This window comes from Bemisia tabaci, chromosome 5 (genome assembly GCF_918797505.1).
Source record: "Bemisia tabaci chromosome 5, PGI_BMITA_v3".
In the NCBI taxonomy this organism is placed as follows: Eukaryota; Metazoa; Arthropoda; class Insecta; order Hemiptera; family Aleyrodidae; genus Bemisia; species Bemisia tabaci.
Genome location: NC_092797.1, coordinates 3,843,623 through 3,868,878, shown reverse-complemented (window position 1 = coordinate 3,868,878; position 25,256 = coordinate 3,843,623). Strand labels below are relative to the sequence as shown.

The window sequence follows — 25,256 nt, the reverse complement described above, 5'->3', positions numbered from 1 at the left end:
AAGAGGAGGTTGGTAGTCCTTATTTATTCTCTTGGTCCATGTCCCTGCTATTTATTCTCTTTGTCCATGTTCCTGGTTTCGGCATTGTTTTGTTTACCTTTCTTTCCTTTGCTCTGTCAGTTTGTGATTTTCTCTCGCAAGTCTAAAATTAAATGAAAATTTTGAAAATAATTTTTGAGAATCGGCACTAATGCAACTGGACTAATTTATGGTAGGTAAATTGAGTTGACCTCCTCACTTTCAATCGCTTTTTTTCGCTTAGTTAGACTCATGTCCAATGAGGTTTTGGTAGATTTCGATGGAACTTATCATATTTATCATCTCAGTTGTCCTGAATTGAACTCCATCTCCATCTGACTCTCAAACTTTATAAAACAGCTATTGACCGTTGTGTCTCAAAATTTCCATTCCCTTTGTAGGATTTGAGGTGATTTGTCAAGCTCCAAAGAAGTGGTCGAACTGGCATGTGATAAATTGCATTGATTAAGTCAAAAATCTTGGCAGATTTTGAATTTTTAGCGAAAAAAAGGAAGATAGCCCTGCGCTTAAGCCTGAAGAATCATTCTAAACCCAAAAATTGGCAAAATTCAGAGAAATGAAAGCTGAATACATAGTATTAGGAAAAAAACCTCGTATTCGATTCAGCTATCAATTTCTGTATTGAATGGGAGGTTTTTTTCTTTACACTGCTTTCCTTTCTCTGAATTTTGCCGATTTTTGAGTTTAGAATGATTTTTTAGGCCTATCCAGAGGGGCTCTTGTCCTTGGTTTTGCTCAAAATTCAAAATCTGGCGAGATTTTTGACCTTATCGGTGCGATATATTGCAAGCCAGTTTGTCCAGGTTACTTGAGCTTGACGAATCACCTTAAAGTAAAATGTGACTAGAAATGTGCAACATTGCCAACCGAGATATTTTTTGGTAGTTTCATCAGTAAGTAATATGTAGTTTTGTTCGTGCATCTTCTGCTACTAGCGTAACTATTGCATGTTTTTTTGTGGCAGAGCATAACGATTCAAAGAGTATTTATGCCTGTACTACCTACAGGTAGATATTTGCTCCAGATTAGTTTTTTTTTTTTGTAAATTAACAATTGAACCTATTTACATACACATTTCTAGACTGCTTTAGTCTTTACAAATTTGTTTTTAACATGAAATAATCAAATATAAGTAACCAATCGTTCCACTAAGATTTTGAAACACTGAAGATTTTAACATGAAATAATCAATTATAACTAATGTTTTAACATGAAATGATCAAATATAACTAATGTTTTGACATGGAACAATCAAATATAACTAATGGCTCCAAATTAGTAGTGTTCAGATGCAAAGATGTAATGATCTTTTCTCATCGTTTTTGGAATCTCTGTTAATAGGACAAAGCAGCTCTTGTAGAAGATGACAAACTCTCAGCAGAGGAATCGTCTATTAAGAGTCAAAGCAATATGACTCAATCTGACAGTAAATCATACCGGAAAAAGCTACAAGACAGAATTCAGTCAGTGAAGGTAATTTTGAAAGTTTTTAAGCAATTCAGTCGCTCACTCTTTCAAAGAAATTGATGAGTGTATTGCTCGCTCTTTCCTGCTTTACTTTTAATTCTCCCTCTGTTTTCTTCTCAGTCTCTATGATAGAAAAAAACATCATTTTAAGATGTAGTTTGGACCCTACAGCCATGAAGTATTCCAAAGAACCAGTGAGACAAATCTGGGAATTTGCCGGACTTCCTTCGCTGCGTACCAATCCTAAGGATCCTCTGAACATGCTTTTGCATGTGAAGATACCCTCTACAACTGTGAATTTGTAAAAGAAAATGTGGTTGTGAGCAAGGGTAGTACTTACAGGTACATATTGTTTGATCGGGTGGGGAGGAAGAGCAAAATGGAGGAAGTAAAAAACATCAACTGATGGGTTCAAACTGTGAGGACAAATAAATTTCATTGAGCTGGATGGTTAAAAAAGGTTGAAAGTTCATGTACAGAAACAATTGGTTGTCTCTATTTGTAGGTTTCCCTGATCACTCTCAACGTATATGGGTAAATGTGAATGCCTTGGTTTAAAAATTTCTTAACACAGAAAATTTGAAGAATTCTCATAGTCTTACTGTCAACAAGGCACAACTTTCAATTTTATTAGGTACTTATTATTTATAAACAATAAAAATGAAGAAAAGAGATAAAATTACTCACTGCATTACGAGAATGTAAAAGGTTGAAATGCTTTGAAGAACTTCCTAGAGATCCTTAAAGTTAACAGTTGCTTATTTTTGCAACGTTCAAGTGAGTGTTTAAAGCAATTTTAAAATTTCACTGTTTAAGTAAAGCAATGAATTTTGTTTTGCATCAGCACTCAGCATTTTTCTTCATCTAAAAGTGTTAAGGAATAAAATGATTTTAAAAAAATGATGAAGTGATTGTATTTAGTCAAATGAGCCTGAAAGGCATCTGGTAAAGGAAAATGATTGAGCGCTGATTGGTTTTAGTTTCCCAGCTGACCTTTCAGTATTTTGATTAAACAGATGAAATTACACACATTTTTCATTGCAGGAGAGAGCCAGCTCCTCGTTTCAAATCATAAATCAGAATGCAAGCAGGACGCATCAAAGTGATCTGAAATCAAGGCCTCTCTTCTCCACGGTCAATGATATTGTGAGTTAAATTTTCATGTTCCTGAAAGTACCTGCGCCAGCCTCAAAGTTTTATGAGAAAGGCAACCAGCTGTCTGCTCCGAGGTCCCAGGTGGGATCCTCAAGAATGGTCCTTGTGGCCATGGATGATCGTTTCATTCTGATACCCTTTGGAATAGGTTGGATGAGGGAGTTATCCAGTAGTAGTCAGCCCCCTGTTTAGCTTTTTGGGATTAAATTGTTGATCACTAATAGTCTTTGCGTCTATCAGTTTCACCAGTCAGTCAAGTATTGATACTCAAGAGACGAAATTGGTAGAGGCATGCCTGTACACTGAAAACTAGCACTACAGGGGCTGAGGGTATGGCTAGCTATCATCTTGATAGAATTTATGAATGTATCCGTGGATTTCGTCTGAAGCATAGCTGTTTACAAATATTGGGACCAAATCAATTATTAGAGAATAAAAAATTCAACAAAATTTCACTCGGGTTCTAAGCGTAATTCACATGCTTTGGAGCTCTGTATGGTAATTTTAGTAGCTTCTGTGTAGCCTTGAAGGAAGCAATAATAGATTTTATCAAAGTAATAAAGTTTCCAAGAAAATTTTAATGTTAGTGCCTCTTCATACTTCAACGATAAGACACTGACTATTCCCAATTTGACTCACCGTAACAGGGCCAGTTCTTACAACCCTAAATTACAAAATCTTGTACATCATTGACTTCTTAGTTGCATAACTCAGAATTCTAATAATTATTAGCATGATTAAGCTCTGTTCCGTTTTTTTCCCCAGCTGTCTGGAGAGGAGATAGAAATAAAGAAAGCCCTAAGAAATCACTCAAAACTAAGACATAAATGGAGGGAAACCGATGAGCCATTAAAAGAGGTATTTTTTCCTGATTTTTCTAACATATGTGTCACATGAAATGGTTGCCCTAAAGCGTTTGAAGTAAATGAAAAGATGTAATGAAACGCAACAATGAAACAATGAATTGTGTAATTGAATTGTTTAGTTATGGATAGACAAAACTTGTTTTCAAATGTAGAAGGAATGAGGAGCTTGAAGGACAAGGTGCATGAGTGCAGTTTTTGAAAAATTGAAATATTAATGAGTTCAAGTAAAACTAGTTTTAATCTATATTCTGTGAAAAATTTGCTCACAAAATCTAACTTATAAGCATCAAAAAGTCAGTTTGAACTTTCTTTTCGCCATAAGGATCCATGCAATTTCAAAACTTCAAACACGTATTTCTCAAAATAGCAACACGTTACACTAATGCGCCTTGTTAGATTTATTTTATTACTGATTTACTAGCCAAATTCAGAATTTCAGTTTACTATTAGAAATTCCTAAATCTCATCAGCTTAAAATTTATGAAGCTATATGAAGCAACAACTCATGGTTTTAACTACTGTGAGTCCTATGAAACATAGCCGCCACACCATCCATATCATGAACAATTGATTTCATGTCAAAAAACCGACAAAAATATTAACTTCAAACAATATTGCAAACATTGTCTGGATATTTAACTTCTCATTACAATTTTGACATAAAAGTAAATAAACAAAAGCAAATGAAAACGGATGCATGGCAGTTGGATTTTCATGGGACGGCATTAAATCTGTTCTCAAGTTATTTTTACATTTAAAATGAGTTTGTTTTTTTTGGTGACTTTAGAATTCATTTTTCAACTAAATTTTGATCAAATGAAGAACAGGGAAAAAGAGGTCTCTCTTTTCTACGCCTTTTCCGAAAATGTTTGAAAGAAGAGTATAATGGTTAATAAGCCTCAAAATTTTGGCTTTGGTTCTTATACAAATTGAGATTTTAATTTTTCAAAAAATTTTACTATTGGCTTCTTTTCAGATTTTATCAAGTGAAGAGGCATTTGATTTTTTTGCCAAAGTCTTTGTAGAGCATCCTCAAGAAGCTGAAATTCAGATGGAAATTCAGAGTGGAGTCAGTCGAAAAGGTATTGGTTACCTTGTTTCTTTACACATACTAAATGAAAGGTCTCAAGGCCTTATGCCCTTTTGAACTATGAGTGACTTCTTTGGTAAACGTGACGGGCCCGCATGAGGCTTCCAATTGCCGCTGAGGTCCGTGGGGTCGCCATTTTTTTGTAAGCATTTTGGGCCTAGAAAAAATAAAATTTAACAGTCCAATTTTTAGTTTTCACTTGAATAGTGAGGAAAAATTGATGGCAGAGCTTTTGGATGGGTTATTTTGTAACTCAAGTGCAATATTGGACAATCTTAGCAGTCTTGGAAGCATCTCAAATCGCTCCATTTACGCAGACAGACAGTCCACTATTTATGGTGGGAATGGAGACATGTCACATTACCTCGAAATTTCCGTTTTTTGAAGTCATGCCTGGGGATAAAAAATACGCTTATCTCAGTGAAAACTTATAGTTAATCTGTAAAAAATTATATAATCGAGCAATGAGAGAACGTTTTGTCAGTCAACATATTAAAAATAACAGTTGCCTCACCAAAAACGTTGCATTAACCTATTAATCATATTGGGATGAAAATCTATCTCATCATTTTGGGTCGCACAGCACAGTTGCAGACCCAAGATAGCTATTTTGCTCAATGTGAATAAGTTGCAAGAACGGTGTAAAAACAATTTATTGTTAAAAAGTTTTGAAAAACCAGATTGTTGCAACATCTCTGTCAACTTTTGCGTCAATAAGTGGCAAGTTTTTCGGCGATTGGGGGATCGATCCGAAGAAAAAGTTGTCAAACCATACAGAAATTTGGTATTGCATGAAATCTAGCAACTTCTTCGACGTTGCCTGAGGATGTTGAGAAAATGTTAAAAAAAATTTTGGTCAGCGTTGTTAAATTTTCGCAAATTTTGACCGCGAACTTTGCCAAATTCTCGAAAAGGTTTGATTTGCGCAAACGTGAGAAGTTTTGAATTTTTAAACGGACGACGCCAAAATTCTCAAAAAAGTTTGGGAATAGTGCAACTGTCACGGATAGAATGTCTCGGAGAACAGAGAAGATTTGTTTAATGTTCTAAAACACGAAAATTGAGAATTTTACGAATGGTGCCAGAATTATTGAAATAAAGAGTGAAGTTTTTAAACCAATATGACCGAAGATTTCCTCAAGAAAATCTGGATAAATTCATCAACACGGCAAAATCTCAGAAATGCTTTGAGTGTTTACCAACATTGGCCAAGAATTCTGAAGAATGTGAATTTTTTTTTAACAGCGTCCCCAAGTTTGATTCCTAGAACATCTCTTCCAGGCGTTAGTAATAATTCCCTTGCAAAAGTTCAAGGTTTTATACTATAAAATCTTAAGCAATACTGGCAAGCAGTTGGAACTTCTTTTGACTCTGTACCAACAATTTGCAATATTCTTGCACTCCATAAAATTGAAAAAGAAGCAACCAGCAATACTTTGAAGTTGAAACATGTTTCAACTTACTTGCAACTAGTTCCAACAATGATAGGCTGCTTCGGGGGAAAGAGTAGACAATCTGCATGTCAATCTATTAGTTGCAAGAATCAAAAGATTTCGTTGCAAGTTGTTGCAACCTATGGTACTTGGGAATTCGTCATATGATTATATTTATTAACTCTTTGAATTTTGGGGTGGGATTTGATAGCTTCGCCGCGGAAAGCTTTCATTCTGAGTGCCTTTTCGTGTGGTCTCCAGATGGGTTGTGTAGTGCTGGAATGACTGCTTGATTTGGTAGTAGTTGCTTTGGTGTTGCATGATTCAAGACCCGGCCCCACCTATAAGTAGTAAGTCCTCTCGCCTCGCATATTAGGAGTTAGAGCTTATGAAACCAGATCTCAGCGGTTTCTCGCCCCCCCCCCCCCCGCCCCCTAACAAGGCCGGGACCGGCGAGCAAATGTATAAAAATACCAAAGCACAACCCGGATTCCCTGCTACCATCAAACCCCTATTGCACTAATGCACGCTTTTCACCGTCTAAATTTGCTACTTAATTATTATCTATTTATTTATTTATTTTTTTGTTTGTTTTTTGTTCACATATATTGCTGCTTGCTGTTTTTGCTTTAAGTTATTTTCTTACCTGGGTTGTTGCAAAGCTCGCGGTCCAGGTCGCCACCCCCTGTAATTTTTTTAATTAATTTTTTTTTCTTTTTTTTGCTTCTTGCTTTTGCTCTTCTCTACTTTGCCAAGCTTGCAGTGACTAGTAGATGTGCTTTTTTCTGTCAGTAAGTTGTTTGTACAGTGGTAGTGTTTGAAAGCTTAGAAGCTTCTAGAGTGTAGAATAAGTTAAAAGAGGGAATTTACTGCCTTGTTACTAAAGTGTATGTGTTTAGCAGAAAAGTGTCAGCAATAATGGAAAAACTAGTATCAGTGACCGCGGGAAGTGTGCAAATCGGAAAAATGCCTGGGGATGAAAGTTGTCTTTTCAGAGCATTACTACATCATAAATGGAGACGGTTTGCCCAGAAAGAGTACCTGAAGGAGGCGGGGCTTGTCGAAGACTGATCATTTGTGAGCATTTGATCAAGAATGTGAGACAGCCGTGTGTTTTATATAACGTACTTGAGACAGCCAGTCAGGATAGTGCATTCATGGAAATGAATTTTTTTCTTCTTCTTCTTTTTTCTTTTTTTCTCTTTTTCTCTCCTTTGCCAAGCTTGTAGTGACTGATAGATGCGCTTTCTTCTGTCAGTAGGTTGTTTGTTCAGTGGTAGTGTATGAAAGCTTAGAAGCCTCTGGAGTGTAGAATAAGTTAAATCAGGATTTACTGCCTTTCTACTAAACAAGAACTGAAAGGAAAGGAAACCATTCAGGCCTTTTGCCAATTGTTTTTGTGCCAAGTTCATATATTTAATGAAAAAAACGTGTAATAGAGGTTGCTTGCGCAGTTTATCAAGAATGTTTAATCATGTTAAGACAATGAGACATGAATGCATAGTATCCAAGAATGCATCAAGCATGCTACCAATTGTGTATAGCACCAGGGTTTATGGGGGGAGAGTGTGTAAAAATTGGGCCTGACGTGGGTTTACCTGAGATAAAGAAACCAACGGATGTCCAGCAGTCGTTCCAGGTAACAAGCACAAGACATGGGATAATGTTAACGCTGAAAGCGACGTAGCCTCTATGCCTTTCTTGCAACAGGTCTGGATTGATAAATTTTCCCTTTGAATCTCCCATGCAGAAGGAAACAGCATTTAGCGGTCCTCTGCTCCCATCCAATATTCCCTTAACCCTACGATTTGGTCCCCTGTGTGTTTCAGCAATAGTCAAACCGTTCGTTTTGAAATATAAGCATAACGAGCTATGGCCAACAGCTGGGGCGGTTGGACTTTATTCTTCTTAAATTCTTCTTAACTCTTTGAATTTTAAATATAGTTTTTCGCAAAGAGTACAGCGCAACTTGTCAACAACTATGGCAAGTCGTAGTTACTATCATTACCAACAGGTAGCACAAAGTACATATATACCGCTCTACAATTGAAACGCTGGTTGCAAGAAGGGCATTTCTGGGTTGTATGCACCGTCCTAGAATCTCTGTGTTTTCGCTTAGACTACAATTAAAGCGAATTAATATAAATTTTTGACATTTTGTACTGAACTTTGGTTATAATTTTACAATTATCTAGCATGTAAATCTCAGAAAATTAATTTAATAAGGGTTGCCACAACCAAGGAATACTGGAACAACCAGGAAATTTCAGAGAATTTTAAAAAGTCAGGATAAACCTGAAAATGTCAGTGAAAATAACGAAAGTGCCAGGGAAAAATTGTTAAATCACTTTTATTTCCTTATTAAGAATGGGTTTGACATTTCGAACAATTAATTTTGCCCAGAAATTTTTTAAAATAATGTCTTTTTAACCACGTAGTATATCTTCAGTTGTCTGGGAATATTGCCAAAATGTGATAGGGAAACCAGGGAAATTCATTTTCTAAATTCTGTGGCAACTCTGCTTGTATCCGCTAAATTCTAATCCACCTGGTGTTGATTGTAGATGATGATGCAGTTGTCAGTGGTGAGTATGAAGATCATGTCAAATTGCTAACCGCTGATTATCTTGGTCTGGCTAAGCAAGATAATGACATTATAATTGATTCTTACATACCCCCAACTTCTGAAAACATTAACGCTCGCATTGCCAAAGAAAAAGAGCTCTACTGTCATGTCACATCTGATCAGCGTGAGTATTTTTAAATTTTGAATTTTCCCTGCAAAGCTGACCATTAAAATGCATGCTTAGTTGGGTTGTCACAATGAAAATTACAATGGAATGATGTGATTTAGCTGGTCCCCTCCAAATGTGCCCTCTTTGGGTCAGATTTTTGTATTGGTCATCAAGCAAGCTAGAGTCACTGCAATGACTTTTTTTAAACCTTGCCTGACAAGGGCACGATGATACGGACCATGCCATACAAACTGCGAAGCACAACATTCCGTCACAATTCCATCTCATTGTAATCTGCCAATGAAGCGCATATTGACGGTGAAACTGCAAAAATGCGGATCTTGGTTGCAGTGTTTCAAAATCAAATTTTTTTAAGAAGAGACCAAACCAACATCATCGCTTGAAGTTTTCACATAATGTTCTTTATAAAGAGAAGAAAAATCACTGAAATTTTCATAAAAGAACGCTCTGTAGTTTTTGATATAGAAAATAAAGTATGACAGGAGTCTACAACGCCACAAACCGAGATTCATCATTGATATTTCAATTACCAGTGATAGTGGCTTTTGATCGAATTTCTCATGTTAATTGTTGCTACAGTCATTTTGATCTGTCAAAAGAACTATTGTCATCGGCATTGCAGTCAAGAGCCTACCAAGTAAAATCTCAGAGCGAATTTTGAAAGTATTGAAACTATTGCTTAAAATGTAATCGTCTGTGTTTTTAATTCAGATGGAATTTTAACTCGATTTTTTCAAATTTCATGACCCTTCATGAGATATAGTAAGTGGCGACAGTCAGGGAAGATCTGAAAAGATCCGAGGATTCTAAAAAACCTGGAAAGTAAGGGAAAATCAGGGATTTTTGCATGAATTCAGAGGATTTTTTCCTTTTTGAGAGAGGGCCGCACTGAGTACGAGGAGCAATATTTTCTCAGTCCCACCCTGATATTAGCTAAATCAAGCTGGGTATTTGTTTTCTTCTTGCCGAAACAGCTTGACTTAAGCAAACTTTTGAGAGTTTTAGCCCAGGCGCCTGGTAGCTAAAAATGAGGCTACCTGGAATTTTGGGTACACAGCGATTTCTTTGGCTTACTTTATGTTTTTTGGGTTGCTGAATCCGAATCTGAAGTTTCCTACCGCGTATCTGGTGAGCATTTTCTGCCATTTTGAAAAAATGGCCTAAAAAGACCTTTTTTTGCTTTTTTTTTATATAGCGGCTACGCATGAGAAAAAATCCCAGATTTAGCTAATGTTTTGAATAGCTGACAAAATTTGAAAGAAAATGGTGTATACATATGCTAGGTTTGCTTAAAAATTAAGGAAGATACAGCATCGTGAACATCGCGCCCATTCACGTTTTCGCGGCGCACCCGTTAACGCGTGATCCGGCTCGCCGCGGTCAGCTAAGTTCCGAAGCGTTCCAAAGTTCCGAGTTCCGAGGTTCCTCAATTTTTAAGCAAACCTAGCATATTCATATACCATTTTCTTTCAAATTTTGTCAGCTATTCAAAACATTAGCTAAATCCGGGATTTTTTTCTCATGCGTAGCCGCTATATAAAAAAAACCGCAAAAAAGGTCTTTTTAGGCCATTTTTTCAAAATGGCGGAAAATGCGCATCAGATACGCGGTAGGAAACTTCAGATTCGGATTCAGCGACCCAAAAAACATGAAGGAAGCCAAAAAAATCGCTGTGTACCCAAATTCCAGGTAGACTTACCAGGCGCCTGGACTATTTGTCTTTTACTAGGATTTGTATTTGTCACGTAGAATGGTTCATTTATCTAGTTTCTCTTGCGCATATCTGATCACTAGCTCATTAATTGCTCCTGTTCAACAATTGGTTTAATTCTTCCTTTTTTTTTCTTTTTTATAAATTTTATTGATATTAACCAATACAATAAATGTCACTACTACCTAATTAACCTAAGGTATCTATTGACTATTTTTAATATAAGTTTAAAGTTTTAAAAGTAAAGAACGTATAATAAGTATTCTAATATGATACTTATTATTCTAACTAACAGTATTTAATACTGCAGTTGTTGTCTTAATATAAATTCTTCCTTTCAAGTGGCTTTTCTTTCATTATAATCTTTTTATAATTTTGATCAATTCCATTTCAGCTTCCTTGGATGCAAAACTAGGAGGGGCCACTCCTAGATTTATCGAAGAGGAAGGATTTTATAAGCCATTGCGGCCCCCTGTATCACAAAAAAACTTGAATCGATTGCAAAATCGTTTACTCACCTCTGGGAACAGGTAAATGAACACCTTTTCTTTCTTTTTTTACCATCAGATGTGGAAGTAGAGTCTACTTTTTTCTTAAATTCTACAGCATTGGCGAGGCTCTTCTCTTGAAATTTTTGTTGCCTGTCATTGATCATATTCTATCAATTCCAAACAATGAGTCAGTTAAGTCATTTTTTTTTTATTTTGTCATTCGAAAGTAGTAAGTGACCGAAGCTTACAGTTTTTTTCCTAATTTTTTTTGACAACTGCAAACGGGAGAAAAGTTTATTCGAAAGTGCCAAAAATTAGGGTGGCCTGAAACGGCGTTTGAACTGAGCACTCGTAGGTTTCGCATGTACACGTCACGATCAATACAGCGGCGGAATGCGTAGTGGAAGAATACACGGCGGCGACGTGTTGGCGGTATGTTTTTGTTGGTCAATTTGAGGTTCTGTCGGTTACTTTGTTTGAGATTCATATCCATTGCTCTTAATTCTCTAAGCTTTTCAATCAGAATGCGATACAGATGTATGTAGGATATGAAACATTCACACAGAACTTACTTAACCTCAAAGGAGAAATCGTGATGTCAACATCGACAGCGTTGCGGCAGTAAGCAGGTCGGCTTTGGCGCTGCCATCTTCCCGTCTATGACGCGTAGATTTGAAGATTGACAGCGGTCAGTTCAAACACGTTTTCGAGGACCCCTAAAAAGGAAGCGTTATATCTCCGCGGATACAATTTTTCGTGAAATTTTAACATGCGCATCATTCTTCTCGTACCGAAAACTGTAAGAGTCGACTATTTGCAGGCAAATCCCTCCCGAGCTTAACTGACCCATTTCTGGAATTCTTCATACACCTCATTATCTTTTTGGTTTAATGTTCGTTTTAGATGTAGTTAAAAATAAAATGAACCTGTCCCTAATAGTTATTTTGTAAAACCCCTCTAGAGTAAATAAAAAAGTAAACTTACTAGTAATAACTGTTAAAAGAGATAGTCAAAATGAAAGTAAAAACATCCTAATACATTTTATAACTTCCTCTGTTCTTCGTCCTTCTTCTAATACGTTTCCTCCAAATGTCCAAATTGAACTTTTTTCTTCTTTTTTTTTATAGCTTCAATTTGTATTTTACAGGAAATGGTTTGGTGAAGATGGTGAGCCTTTTAGGCTACCTGATCCAATTCGTAATCTTCCTATGCGACCTGCCATCAAATTTGATTTCGACAATCATTTGAATGTCCAACTTCAACCTGTAAGTTTTTTTTTCTTTGTTTGCGCTTAAATGTAGGGCATATCGTTCTTATTTCTCTTTCTTATTTTACAGCATTATCTTTCACATTTGTGGCAACCACCACAAGTCCCTCCTTTGATGCTAAGTCGTGATGAGGTGTATTATAGTGATGAACTTGACCAATACTAAACAAAAATACTTACTTGGATGTTTCAATTGTGCAGCCTAAATTTGTTTTCAGGCGACGCCTTTGAAGGTGGGGAAACAGAGTGGACCTGGAAATTTAGGTCCAGAGGGATGAAGACAATTTCATCTTGGAAATAGAGTTAACTGATCTCGCATTCACCCATCATTGGCTTTTTTCACGAGAACATGTTCTGTCCAACAAGTTGAATTCCATCTTCAAACGGTATAAATTCAGTATATCAACTGGTCAATGTCGACGGCTTCACTCCAAGCTCCAGGCATTACGCTCATCCAAGGAGAATACAGAGAGAATTTTAGCATCAGAACAAAACAGTGACCTAGCAGATTTGCACAGGCAGCGGCTTCGCAGGTATTTTTCTTATATTCTGTTCTGTATTGCTTCAACTGAAGCCTGTGCTCAGGCACTAGAAAATTGTGCTGTCAAATTTCCCTCAGGCAAGTGGCATAGCCAGCAACTAATTTTGGGCAAGGACTGTTCAGGCTTAAAATTTCTCATGAAAGAGTCCAAAGGCATTCTAAGCCATCTTTCCTTCCAACTACTGCGGCAACTTCGTGCATGGCGCACAGCAGCTTTCTCACTTGAATTCATGTATTAAATGGATGTATTCGAGTGAACGATGTATTTCAGCAAAAAGGAATAATGTGCAAAAGAATAAAGTCCAAGAGAAACTGTGTTGCATGTAAACCGTAGTGTCTGGTACCAGGAAAAACGGGGAAAAGAGGGATTCATCAGGGAAAGAAAAATTTCAGGGAAATCTGGGAATCTATTCTAAAAACCGGGCATCTCTGTCTATTTTTAGCATCTGTTAATTTTTTGTGGAGTAGTTTACACGAGGTGGTAATAGCCTATAGCTCTTCAGAATACACACTTTTTGCTTTGAGACAGGTTGTACACCACCTTTGCTGTACAAATTGTTGTCTTCCACACAAAGGAACGTATCTCGATTAAATTTAATTCAGCCATTTTAACAGGCTACAAAACTGCAAAAACTAGCTATTTGTGCTTTTGTGCTTTATTTTTTACTTTCATGAAGGATATAATTTCCATTATTATTACTTATATTTTCCTCTTTGCTTGAAGATACATATTTGAAATTCAAGAAACAAGAGAAAAATATTTACTTGAAATGAAGACGCAGCGAGATCTATTGACAACCTTACTGTCCACTTGGAGGGATCTGAAACAATTACGAGAAAGCCAAGGATATGCACTGACTACCCCTAAATTGGTTATTACACAGCACAGTAATGATACCTACAACCAAGTCAATGGTTTTGATTTTGAAACAAACAAGTGAGTAAAATCTGCTAATAGTTTTTAAAGAAACATCCACAACTCTCCTGAACCTTGAATTTATAAGCTACAATTTTTGCTGATGAATCTTCAGCAGGCAAATGATCAAATAAGGCATTTAATCAGATACCCAGATAAAGTGCCAAACATTCTTTCTCAAAGTGAAACTCTGGTTCTTCTGCAAATCTTTGACAAAATTCTTATTTTTCTACATAGACAGGAATTATTTTTAAAAAATTCCATCTTTGTATGGTTGCTGTAATGATTTCCAACCTCAAAATGATCAATCATTTCAAAAGTTAGAGTTTTTCAAATTTGACGGTTAAAAGTATGTGAGAAGCATTTTGAAAAGGAAAATACAATAACAGTTCCTTGTCTCATGAATTCTTACTTTCAAAATTTGACTGCCTGCCGAGGCATCTCATAAAAAGCCTGATTTGACTATTTGTATGCGACAAATCCACTCCAGGGATATTGACTGCAATGGTCCAAATTCACAGTGTCAGCGTATGAAAGTCGTATCAGCATGAGGCTAGCCTCTTCTCAAAACTAATTTTGCCTCTATCAAATCGCATGATAGCAAATGTACTGCATTTTCCAATTGAGCCTTTGGCTCCATTTAGAAATAAAGTATGTACCATCGGTTTACCCACACATATAAGCGTTTTTATAGATGAGCCAGATATTGTAGTCCCTAATTGAAAAATGAAGTCCAAATGATCCTTGTTACAATGGTCTTCAACCAACCTAGAGTTTGAATCATCATTAAATCATAGCTTTCTATTGAAAAGCAGTCTTTGAGACAGGAAGTTTTCCATTACCAAAGAAGCCGTTATGTAGAGACAGTCCAAGAGAGTAGTTTCGACATGGCTAAAGATAAATTAAGAACAAGGACAGAAGTAAGCATCAAATATATCTTGCAAAAATAGCGTTTTCGAATGAAAGGGCATATATGTAGATTCTTTTTGGACGTATTTCTATCAAACAGATTTATGTGCAGGTGAGAAATATGGGTTGTGCTCGTTAGTTCTCTAGCTGTAAGATTAAATGAGAATAAGTAAGCGCCAGTGGCGTTAGCGGCAATAATTGAGTCGGGGCACAACAGGGAGATCTTGGAGGGGCGCTTTAACTCATGAACCCTGTCCATAACGCTCTGGTGCCATACCCATGGCTCATGAATCTCGCATTCAGTTGGCAAATAGTTCTGTTTGCCGAATTTAAAATCCTGCTTTTCCAATGGGCCTGTTGCAAACTTTTGCTAGAGCAAAAATAAGAGTTGTTTCTTGTAGATAATGCCTCAAAAATCACGATGAGCGCATCGGCAAAGTCTGAAATGCACTCATAACTTCACAATCTGCGTAAGAAATTTGCGTTTTTTTAAGCTTCCCGCTTCAAAAACGATACTACGGCATAGGTGAATATTTTGTTAGAGGAGTCGCTCCATCGTCGGCGATATTCATCATGGCCGACGCTTGCACGCAGTTCCGCGCGTAATTCAAGGAGAGTTCAAGGTCAATCAATTCGGGCGTGGAAAATATGAACGTTAACACACCGATTGTTATCTGGTCTAATCCAGTTCAGGTGTTATCTCGTCCCATCAAACGTGTTTTGGCGGCTTGGCGTTGGCTATGATGATTATTGCCGACGATGGAACGATTCCTCTTACAAAATGTTCACCTGTGCTGTAGTATCGTTTTTGAAGCGGGAAGCTCAAAAAACCGCAAATTTCTTACGCAGATTGTGAAGTTATGAGTGCATTTCAGAGTTTGCCGATGCGCTCATCGTGATTTTTGAGGCATTATCTATAAGAAACAACTCTTAGTTTTGCTCTAGCAAAAGTTTGCAACAGGCCCATTCTCTAAAAGGAATCATGCCCACTTTTACATTGTTTCTTATGCAGCTTTCTAGGGCTCACCCCATATTTCTCACCTGCACATAGTTCTGTTTGATAGAAATACGTCCATTTTATTCATGCCATTTCATATTGAGCTTATGTGCTAGATACTTGAAATTTTGGCCAGTAGCACTCAAAGGAAATACTTAAAACCAGTCTTTAAATTGTTAATGAGTGGTTAAAAGCATCAGCAGAGTTGGGCGCGAATAATTCGGCAATTACTGAAATTGATGCGGCAACTCCAACTAGACACTCGGTCCTCAGAATCCTCTACCTGAAAAGATAGATCAGTCATCAAATTTTTCGTCTGATTAACGATTGATTAGACGTTGCTGATCAACCAAATAATTTCCGAATAATTTGTTTCCCAACTCTGAGCCTCAAAGATACAGATTTGAACTTTCAAATGCCTTATTCGTAAAACTAGATTTTCCACTGCTTTCTTCCTAATGGAAAAATGCCTCAATTGGTGGTTTAAGAAGGAGTTAAAAAGATTATGTAATACTTTTCATTGCATGGAAACTGAGAGGATGATGTTTAATATGCAATAAGTTATTCAAATTGTCGAGTTCTAAGTTGACAGCTTTCCTAACAGAAGGATTGATCATTTTCTAATAACTCTGTATCCTTCATATCCAGGACCATTCAAGAACTTAGGGAAGAACTAGAAATGATGCAAAATGAAGAAGGAGTCACGGACTTTTCAAACATTTCATTCAGAGTGAATCTTTTTATTACTTTTCGGTAGATTCAATTTTGCCTCGCACTCGAGTTATTTTGGACCTTTCTAAGCACTGTAGAGGACTATCGCACCATGGCACTCCTTTTTGTGTCTCTCTGACCGACTCATCTTCACAATTATAAATATTCCACAGTGGCTTTTTTAACTCACAATCAGTTGCAATCCCAGGTAGATTTATGTGAATGACACCTGTATTTTCCAATTTAATGAGGTTTTTAGTTCTCAAAGACCTGTGATAGAACTTCAGATTTCGTAAAATTTTGAAACTATCCGGATTTGCATCAAGAGAACCTCTCCACCTTTCATGTCAGTAGCATGTGTTAAATATTTTCATATTAATAAGTAAATTTATAATGAAAATATTTTTGATGTAAGTAATTGATTTCAGCTAAATTTAACCCATTGACTTATGATTTAATTTGACCCTGCCGGGCCAGGAATTACGATTTAATTTGGCGAAAATCAGTAACTTTGAACACTTCAAAATAATCCAGAAATTCTTTCTCTGAGGGTGAAAATTGACACAATAAGCATTCACAATGCAACGTTTGAGGAAAATGGTGAAAACTTTAAACACAATGATTTCTCTACTGTGGTTTATAGCTGTCAAAGTCGCAAAAATCGCAAAATCAGCGAAAACCAGGAAATTTTGAGGTTATTTCATGTGCAAACGCACAGTAATATGAAAATACCGTAACAAAACAAGAAATTACCATACACACTGAGTCATTGGGTTGCCACACTACTCATATAAACATTGATGAGAACGCAATCTACCTGAGAATCGCCAAAATAACGCAAACAATCAACGGACGGCTCTGAGCCGTGTCTTCAGATCTGGCCCAGCGCAGTGCGAACGGCTGGGAGCCGTCGGTTTAAGTCAATGGGTTAAAGCATTGTGGTCATCAACGAAGCTCTTTGAACTATTTTGTCATCGTACAAGTATTGCTTCTGTATTTAATTAGAATTGGACAAAAAATTTCCTATGCTTGTCCCTGGCTCATTAGTTGTTTTGTTTGTTCTTCTCCAGCTTGGTTGCTATTTAAAACAAAGCCCCACCAACCTCCATAGCAAAGAAAAGGCTGCAGAAATTGATCCGCAGAAAGTACATGAGAAGCTATTGGAATGTTTAAGACCTCCTGATGAGCCTCAGTTGACGATTGATATGAGCAGCATTCAACCAACACCAGTAAACTTGATAAAAGATTCAATGTAAGTAAGCTGTTCATGGAATCTTAAGAACCAGAACCTAATAAAATGAGTCGCTAGATGAGGAACAAATTTAAACATTCTCATATGTTTCCTCCTCAAAGTTTCATGTCAGACTTGATTTGCAACAAATATTACTGAAATCAATTCCTGAGCAAGATTAACATTTATCTTCAGCACAGGCTACGTGATATTTAATTTTTCTCTCTCTCTCTCAAAAAAAAAAAAAAAAAAAAAAAAACAGTGTCTATTTGAGTACAGGGTTACACTACAACGGTTTTGGCAGGTTCCTCAATTAGCAGTGTTCCTCCCCAATCTTGTGTTTCCCCAAGTATAAACAACTTGTAAGAGTTGAACTGAAGCATCGAGATTGAAGTTGCCATATTTTCATACTCAAAAGACTGTCACGGTAACATTTTAGTGTGCGATTTAACTCGAGCAGATTATTGTTTTTTTTTTCTATGAGCGGGAAGTTTGAATCTTTGCGTCAAGAAACGTTAATATCTCGGCAGGGAGTCACTTTCAATAATTTTTTTTGCCCCAATCATGTTCCATGTCAATTTTTAAAGAGGAATCAATATCGTAATGCTCAAAACTGCACCTCGTCTGGTGGCCCATTTCTGTTTATGCAGAGCCAGGCTCTGATTACTCCGATTGTTGTGATTCAATTTATCATTTGTAGATAGATAATTTCTTTGAGTTTTGATACTGTTGCACATCTTTCCAAAAGTTGTTAAGTCCACTAAAAAATCCAAGAGGTTTACCAAAAACCTCTTTTCCTCATAATTTCTGGGCTTTTAAGGAGAGGGTAATTATTCAATACTACGATGAGTGTAAAACGTCTGATTTTGTCCATTAAAATTTCACTTAGAGTATTTTATAGTTTCATTCTCTTAAAAGAGTCTATATATAAGTGGAAAAAGAATCATAGGGTGAATTGATTTTTTTCAAGAGTTTATTTAATCCTCAAAGAAAAAATGCTAAAATTACGGCCCGTACCGTAAGTGGCATGGTGATAAAATAGTTCAGTCCATTAAAACGTTAGAGTATTTTATCGTCTCATTATCTTAAAAGAGTTTAAATATAAAAGGAAAAAAAATTGTCGAGTGAATTGATTTTTTTCAAGAGTTTATTTAATCTTCGAAGAAAAAATGCTAAAATTATAGCTTGCACTGTAAGTGACATGGTGATAAAATAGTTCTGGGTCCACGCTACTTTACCACCTTTTTCTTAATCATTATAAAAATGTGGGGCATGTAATTTTGCATGTATACAAGCTGTATGTAAGGAGCAGATAACTACAACATTTCTCTTCTTTCTGTGTTCCTTATTAAGTTTCATTTTTATTAAGATTTAGCTTGAATAATTGGGTATTAGAGATAGCCCCAAAAATGACGTCTAATTTCAGCTTTGTTTTTTTTTTTGTTAAAGGGAACAAGAGAGGCAAGCCAGTGTGCGCAAGTGTATTGTTTGGTTGACAATTTGTTTTAACAATTTAGAAGTTTGCCGAACGCGATCTCAAGTGCTAAGTCAACGTTTTACTGTGTCCTTCAATGAACGGTTATCTTTGAACATAGCACAGTGCCCTGAGTCCATCTCTGTGAATATCCACTTCTCTGAACGCAGCTTAACGACTATTTATCTACCGATTCCAGAAAGGTCAGATTTTTGTCCTTATTTTTGACGGAATCAGTAATTGTTATTTTCTGTTCAATATTCCTCTGATCTTGGATTATGATTTTTTAAACAGCTTCATGACTTGATGGCTGGAGTGCAGGTTTAGACACCTAAAATTAGGACCCTTGCAACTTCGCCCAGTCATTTTAACCGGCAGAGCACCAGTGTCAAAATACGAGGATGATAGTCGATATATTGAAAAACATTTGTAGGAATGCATAAAATTTAGAACGACTGTTTTCTTCAGCTGAAACAGGATTAATTTGTAGAATGTCTTAGTTTGCTAGATTATTGGTGAAAACATAAGCTTCTTACCTTAAATATTATTTAAGTAAAAAAGAGAATAAAACAATTTGTAAACACGGAGCTTAATAGTCTGAATTATTTATTAAGTAACCAATGAATGGAAAAGGAATTTAAAAAAAAAAAAAAAAAAAAAAAAAAAACTGATGAATCAGGTTTGGAAGCAGGAAACATCATATCAGGTAACAGGTTGGTGTCTCTGGAGACAATGAGCAAAGGCACAGAAACATGTCTGTATAAAGAAAATAAGAGTGAAATCAAGTTTTGCGGAACAGATACTTTTTTCAGTTTCAGTCACCAATTCTAATTTAGTCTCCTGATTTAAACAGTCATTTGAAGCCTTTAAGTTCGAAACTAGCAAAATGTTTCGAAATAATCAAGTATCTTTTTCCAAAGTTTATAATTTACAAAAAAATGAAAACAAAAACAACTTAAGTCGATGTGTTCACTTGAAATCAATAAGTCGAGTTTTCTTCTTTTTCCTTTTAGACAGGTAAAAAGGGATTATATTTCTTAGATGCTTTATAGGCAGTTCTTCCATTGACAAAATACACTTTTGCCAAAAGATAGTATAAGGCCCAATTAATCCCTTCAACTTTTAAGTGAAATTTTTAACAGAGCGCATTTTTCAATGAAGAAGTCTTCTCTCTGCAGGAAGCTTTGTTTAAGGAAATTACTGAATGCAAGGATCACTTTTGAAACTGAGAAAATTTGTTTTCTTGTCTTATTTTTTCTTTGTGAAAAATGTTTTTCTTTCTTTTTTTTCAGCGGTGTGACTTTAGAAGTAGCCCAGCCTGAATGTTATGAATTCAGTTGCGATCAAGTGGTTCAAAGTGATGGCACCAAACACAATGGAGTAGGCGCTGGCATTGCATTCAAATCCCTCCCTGATGATAAATCCTCCCTTTGTCTTTTTATATCAGGCTCATTGACTTGCCGAACTGGATGGGGTGTGGTTGGGAATTCTACTCTTGCGCCTCCCCTTAAACAACTTAATATTGTCGCTCCTCTTTCCAGGTCTGCATTTTATGCTTGATGTATCTTTAAGAGGCATTTTCAGCAAGTTCCTTCATATTCCTTGAAATGTTTTATAGTTTTATTGGCACATAACATTGTCTTTCGCACACAGGAATGTAACTCCGTTGCGCTGTTTCAGTATTTTTTACTCACACTTTATTGTGTTCGAAGCAGAACTACTTATCATAAAATTTTAAAAGTAGCTCTTGTGACGGTTATTTTCCCTCAAAAAAATAAAATTCTCTTAGAAATACTGAAGCAGCGTAGACAAGATACTAACCTTTGTACACAAGGCGAAAATGATTAGAGGTGGGCTCATTCTCTTGCCCCCTGCTGGCTGTTTCCTCTTGCTCCATCTTGATATTTTTTAGTGAGCTAGGCACTTAAGACTGAGAAAATTTGCCTCTTTTCCAAATAGTCTCTAAATCCAAAACTTTCCTCTGAATTATTAAAACAAATTTTGAATTGCTCGTGTCCCCTCCTCGAAAATGTGCTACCCTAGGCCTATTTAGCCTCCTAACTGCCATGCAATGCAAAAACGCCGTAAACACCATTTTACATTTTTTGGAAACAATGTACCATAGCAGAAAAACTTGTGTTCCTTGGGACAATGTTTTTACAGAATTCTTTTGCAAATACTATCAAGAACTTAACCTGAAAATTTGAAGTGTTTGGGTAAAACAGTTTTTACCTTATAAATAGTTAAGTTCCAAAAAACGAGGGAAAATCTTGATGGATTTACGGCGTTCTTGCTCAGCATGGCAGTATATGACAATGCGAGACTTAATTGCTTTGTGGTCCATGTAGCAATCGATCAATTAATTGTTTCTCCTTTTGCTAAGAAAAGGATGGAAACACCAGTATTAGATTCTGAGTTACTCTAGTGATAAATAATGCCTAATTGAATGTAGCCAGTTAAGAATACTAGAAAAGTTCAGAACTTGTTCTGTTGAATGTGAAAGATGAAATAAAAGGGGTGTTTATTGATCACTTCTATGTATTGATTACTGATGACTGCTTCTCTGAAAACTATTAATTCATGAAAATGTAATTTTTCGCAGGAGGGTTGCCCAACCTGTTGTCTCTAGTATGTCTACTTTGGAAAAAATGAAGAAATGGGCTGATCAAGCTTGTTTGGACCCAAATGATCCAAACAACGTTGAAATACTCGAACTTTTAAGGGTAAGTTTCAAAAATCTAAGATCTTACTACGATTTACCTTTGATATGCTTCACTGCCTGAGAACAATTGAATAAATTACTCCATTATTTTTTTCTGTTGTATCAAACAAGCATGCATTGAAAAGAGGATTTTCTAAAAAGACTGTTTAACAGAAAAAAACTGTTGAACAAAATAAGAATCTGGTTGTTTATTTTTAATTTCCTTGCCTTCTTGAGAAGCTGAATCAGACAAGTAAGACTCTTTTTTTCGAACTGAGGAAAATAGGTAAACTTTTCATATTTATGTATTACAATTTCAATTTCCTTTTTTTTTTCAATGTCTATTGTCATTTTATTTTTTCCAATATACAGTTCATTAGTAATTTTCCTTTCCTTCCTCATAGTCTCTGAGTTAAAACAAAAGATAGCCACGGAATTTCTGTATCCATCAAGGCTGAAAACTGCCCAAATCTCTGTTCTTTTTGTGTTGTTAAAAATAGCCTCATTCTTCGTTGAATCAATGGAAGAAGAGAGTTGATGATGTAATAATAAATGTATTCTATTTTTAATTCTTGTAATAATACAAAAATTTTTCTGTGAGCAGAATGTGAAAGCCACATCAATTGAAGAGAATAGAGGAATTATATTCAATGAAATAGAGCAAGATTACAACATGTGCGTGGATGAAGAATTAATCACTAAACGACTGAAGCTTTTAATATTACGGGACCAAGAAGAGCTTGAATTCAAAAACTTGAGGTTCGTCCCACTAAAGGAGAGAGAAATATCAAAAGATATTTTTAAGGTAATTACTTTTATTTTATGTCCTAATTTTGTCCTCTTGTGGCCCCTTAAATACTTGCATAAACATCCGTGAAAAGCCTAAAGAAATGGAAAGATTTTCTGACAAATATTCCGGAATGATACTCTCTGACAATAATAATGGAGAATTTTTTTCATTTTTTCTTTCCAATCTTTCAAATTAAAAAAAAAAAAAAAAAAAAATTGTTTTTGGTTTTTTTTTCGTATGAAATTCTATATATCCTCAGCTTTAATTCAGGACCAAGTTTTTTAAAATCTGATCATTATTGAAGTAGTTTTCATGAAGCAATTCTTCTATGTTCAAAACTTCAAGCAGGACTTTTTCAAAACAATGTTTTTTGACCGTAAGGTTCTCTTTTTTCAGAATCCACTGCATGGATTTTCAAAAACGTTCCTCTGTTTTTTTTCCCCTAACCTTTTTCTCTAACTACAGATGAGAGAGTTTTTTCTTAGTATTCTTTAAAAAAAAATACAAAATGATTGAAGGCATTCTATCAATTTGTTTTTATTTTTTTTAAAAACTCACGAAAATTTCAATTTTTTAAAATCCTCAATTCTGTAACTTAAAGAAAGTCCAAGAAATCGATCAAAAATTGTTTTTTAAAAATCCATCTAGTAGAATCTGAGGAAAGTGTACCTTAGCACCAGTAAATTTTACATGGTGAAGATAGGGAAACTTAACTCCCCTTGAAAACAAAGACCTTACTCTACTCGTTTTCATTTTTTTATTTAAGGACTATGAGAACAGAACTCAGTGTGGAGATTTCCCAAGTGATATTTCTGCTGGCAATGGTGTCGATGTCCACAGACTCAGGATGATTCATCAGCTGAATAAATTACGAGCAGCTGTTTCTGAAAAAATATCCCTGGCAGCTCAAAATCGAACTCTACTGCATATGGTGAATGAGGATCAGGTACCTGATATGGGCACCCTCGGATTGACGTTCATGAAATGGCTACAACCTAACCGTCCTTTACGTCCCAATCGGAAGGAGTTGAAAAAGATCCCAGCACAAGGCTTGTTTGGCCAGGAGATCAAAATTATCGTTAACATCATCGGTGCTTTTGAAATACCAATACGACAAGATGTGGACACCATTATCGATGATAAGTTCCAATTGATACCCGTGCATCCGTTTGTGGAGGTATCCTTCCAAAATAAGAGTTATCGCACAACGTCTGCGGAAGGTTCAAATCCAACATGGAATCAGGATTTAGTTATTTCACTGAAAACAACTAACATAGATTTGTCAATGTTAAATGAAGTAATTTACATTCATCTCTTTGATGAAGTTGTCGTTGATCTTCTGGAAGATGACCGACTAAAAGGCACAATGATACATCAGCGTTTTGAAAGACACTGGCTTGGGAGTTTATCAATCCCATTTTCAACTTTGTATCATAATTTCCGAATTGAAGGCACTTTCCAGTTGTATTCTCCTCCATGTCTCCTTGGCTATGAGCGACTCGTCAGTGCTCATTCGCGTAACGCGACATTTCTCACCCTTTTTATTATGCTCCAGCCAGTTATCAATCCTCCTCCGCCCGTGAAACATCAGTTAGAATCATATGAAAACTCTGAAGTCGTCAAGTATCTTGATTATTGTCAACAGAATCAACTCAGATCATTTCCGAAGAGAACAATTAAGACCTTAGTTGTCAACTCAAATTGCAAATCAGTATGTGTGACTAGACTACTGAAGCCATTAAATTTACCCAATTTATTATCCGAGTCAGAGAAAATCCCTGAAGCAATGATAGCTCGATACGTTTCCATGATACCAACATCACGGACAAACCTTTTTGAAACATCCTTAGATGTTTGGTTGACCGGCGATCAAGTTATCGGGCTTCTTATCGGTAATAACTATGACCATGCTGTCTTACTTTGCTGTTATTTGATGAAATTGAAGAAGAAAGTCTGGCTCATCATTGGATCTGGGATACCACATGGTCCATCAGCGTATGTTTTAGTGCGTGAAAATAGCCGTTCATACTACATTTGGGATTCTGTCAGTGGACTCAAATATGATATCCATGATAGCTTCTCTCCTTTGCAGTCTGTGTACTGTATTATAAATGATCAAAACGTAAGTTCAATAAATAATGCAATATTATTGAAAACTTCCATCCATAGTCTGCACCATAAAAAGTGGTGACCGATAGACGGAGTCATAGACTAGCTTAGGGTATTGTCTAAAGGGTTAAACTCAGGTAAGCTATCTCATTCATGCAACCGAAAGTTATTGAAACCGATAAACTCGTAAACTATAGACCAGGCTGCTTACCTGACTCCATCCCTCAGCCGCCACTTTTTGTGGCATCATTTAGTCACTGAAGATTTTTTTTACATTTTTAATCTTATTTGTTCTTTCCAAAATAAATACCCCAATACATGATGTATAAAAATTGAAGAAAACAATGCTGAATACTTTATGAGAGAAATATGCTTAGACTGAACCAAGGCGTCACTTTCACCCTGTTGAAATACAGAAACAGAAGTATTGAACAAGTGAAAATAATATGTGAACAACTAGAAAAGTCAGTGTAATCAAAAGAATAATACTCTAAATTAAGATTTTGATCAAAAGTCAGGGAATTCGAAAATTTCGCTGTCAGAGAGAAGCAAAAAAGTCAGAGTAAAGTTAGGGAATCGACCGATGAAGAAATTGAACCCGA

General features: G+C 36.0%; 1 protein-coding gene across 1 annotated transcript in view; it reads left to right on the top strand.

The window, feature by feature from the left end:
* The first annotated feature begins 50 nt into the window (after positions 1 to 50).
* The window catches only part of Cc2d2a (Coiled-coil and C2 domain containing 2A), a 29,105-nt gene continuing 3,899 nt past the window's right edge, over positions 51 to 25,256 (top strand). Inside the window, 18 exon segments of the mRNA XM_019051967.2 lie at positions 51 to 211; positions 1,381 to 1,512; positions 2,551 to 2,652; positions 3,427 to 3,519; positions 4,504 to 4,609; positions 8,615 to 8,800; positions 10,912 to 11,047; positions 12,156 to 12,273; positions 12,494 to 12,541; positions 12,543 to 12,808; positions 13,541 to 13,753; positions 16,287 to 16,368; positions 17,420 to 17,601; positions 19,030 to 19,257; positions 20,347 to 20,595; positions 21,657 to 21,777; positions 22,360 to 22,560; positions 23,312 to 24,667. Of these exon segments, the coding sequence (XP_018907512.2) occupies positions 209 to 211; positions 1,381 to 1,512; positions 2,551 to 2,652; positions 3,427 to 3,519; positions 4,504 to 4,609; positions 8,615 to 8,800; positions 10,912 to 11,047; positions 12,156 to 12,273; positions 12,494 to 12,541; positions 12,543 to 12,808; positions 13,541 to 13,753; positions 16,287 to 16,368; positions 17,420 to 17,601; positions 19,030 to 19,257; positions 20,347 to 20,595; positions 21,657 to 21,777; positions 22,360 to 22,560; positions 23,312 to 24,667 (3,822 nt within the window). The 5' untranslated portion in view covers positions 51 to 208.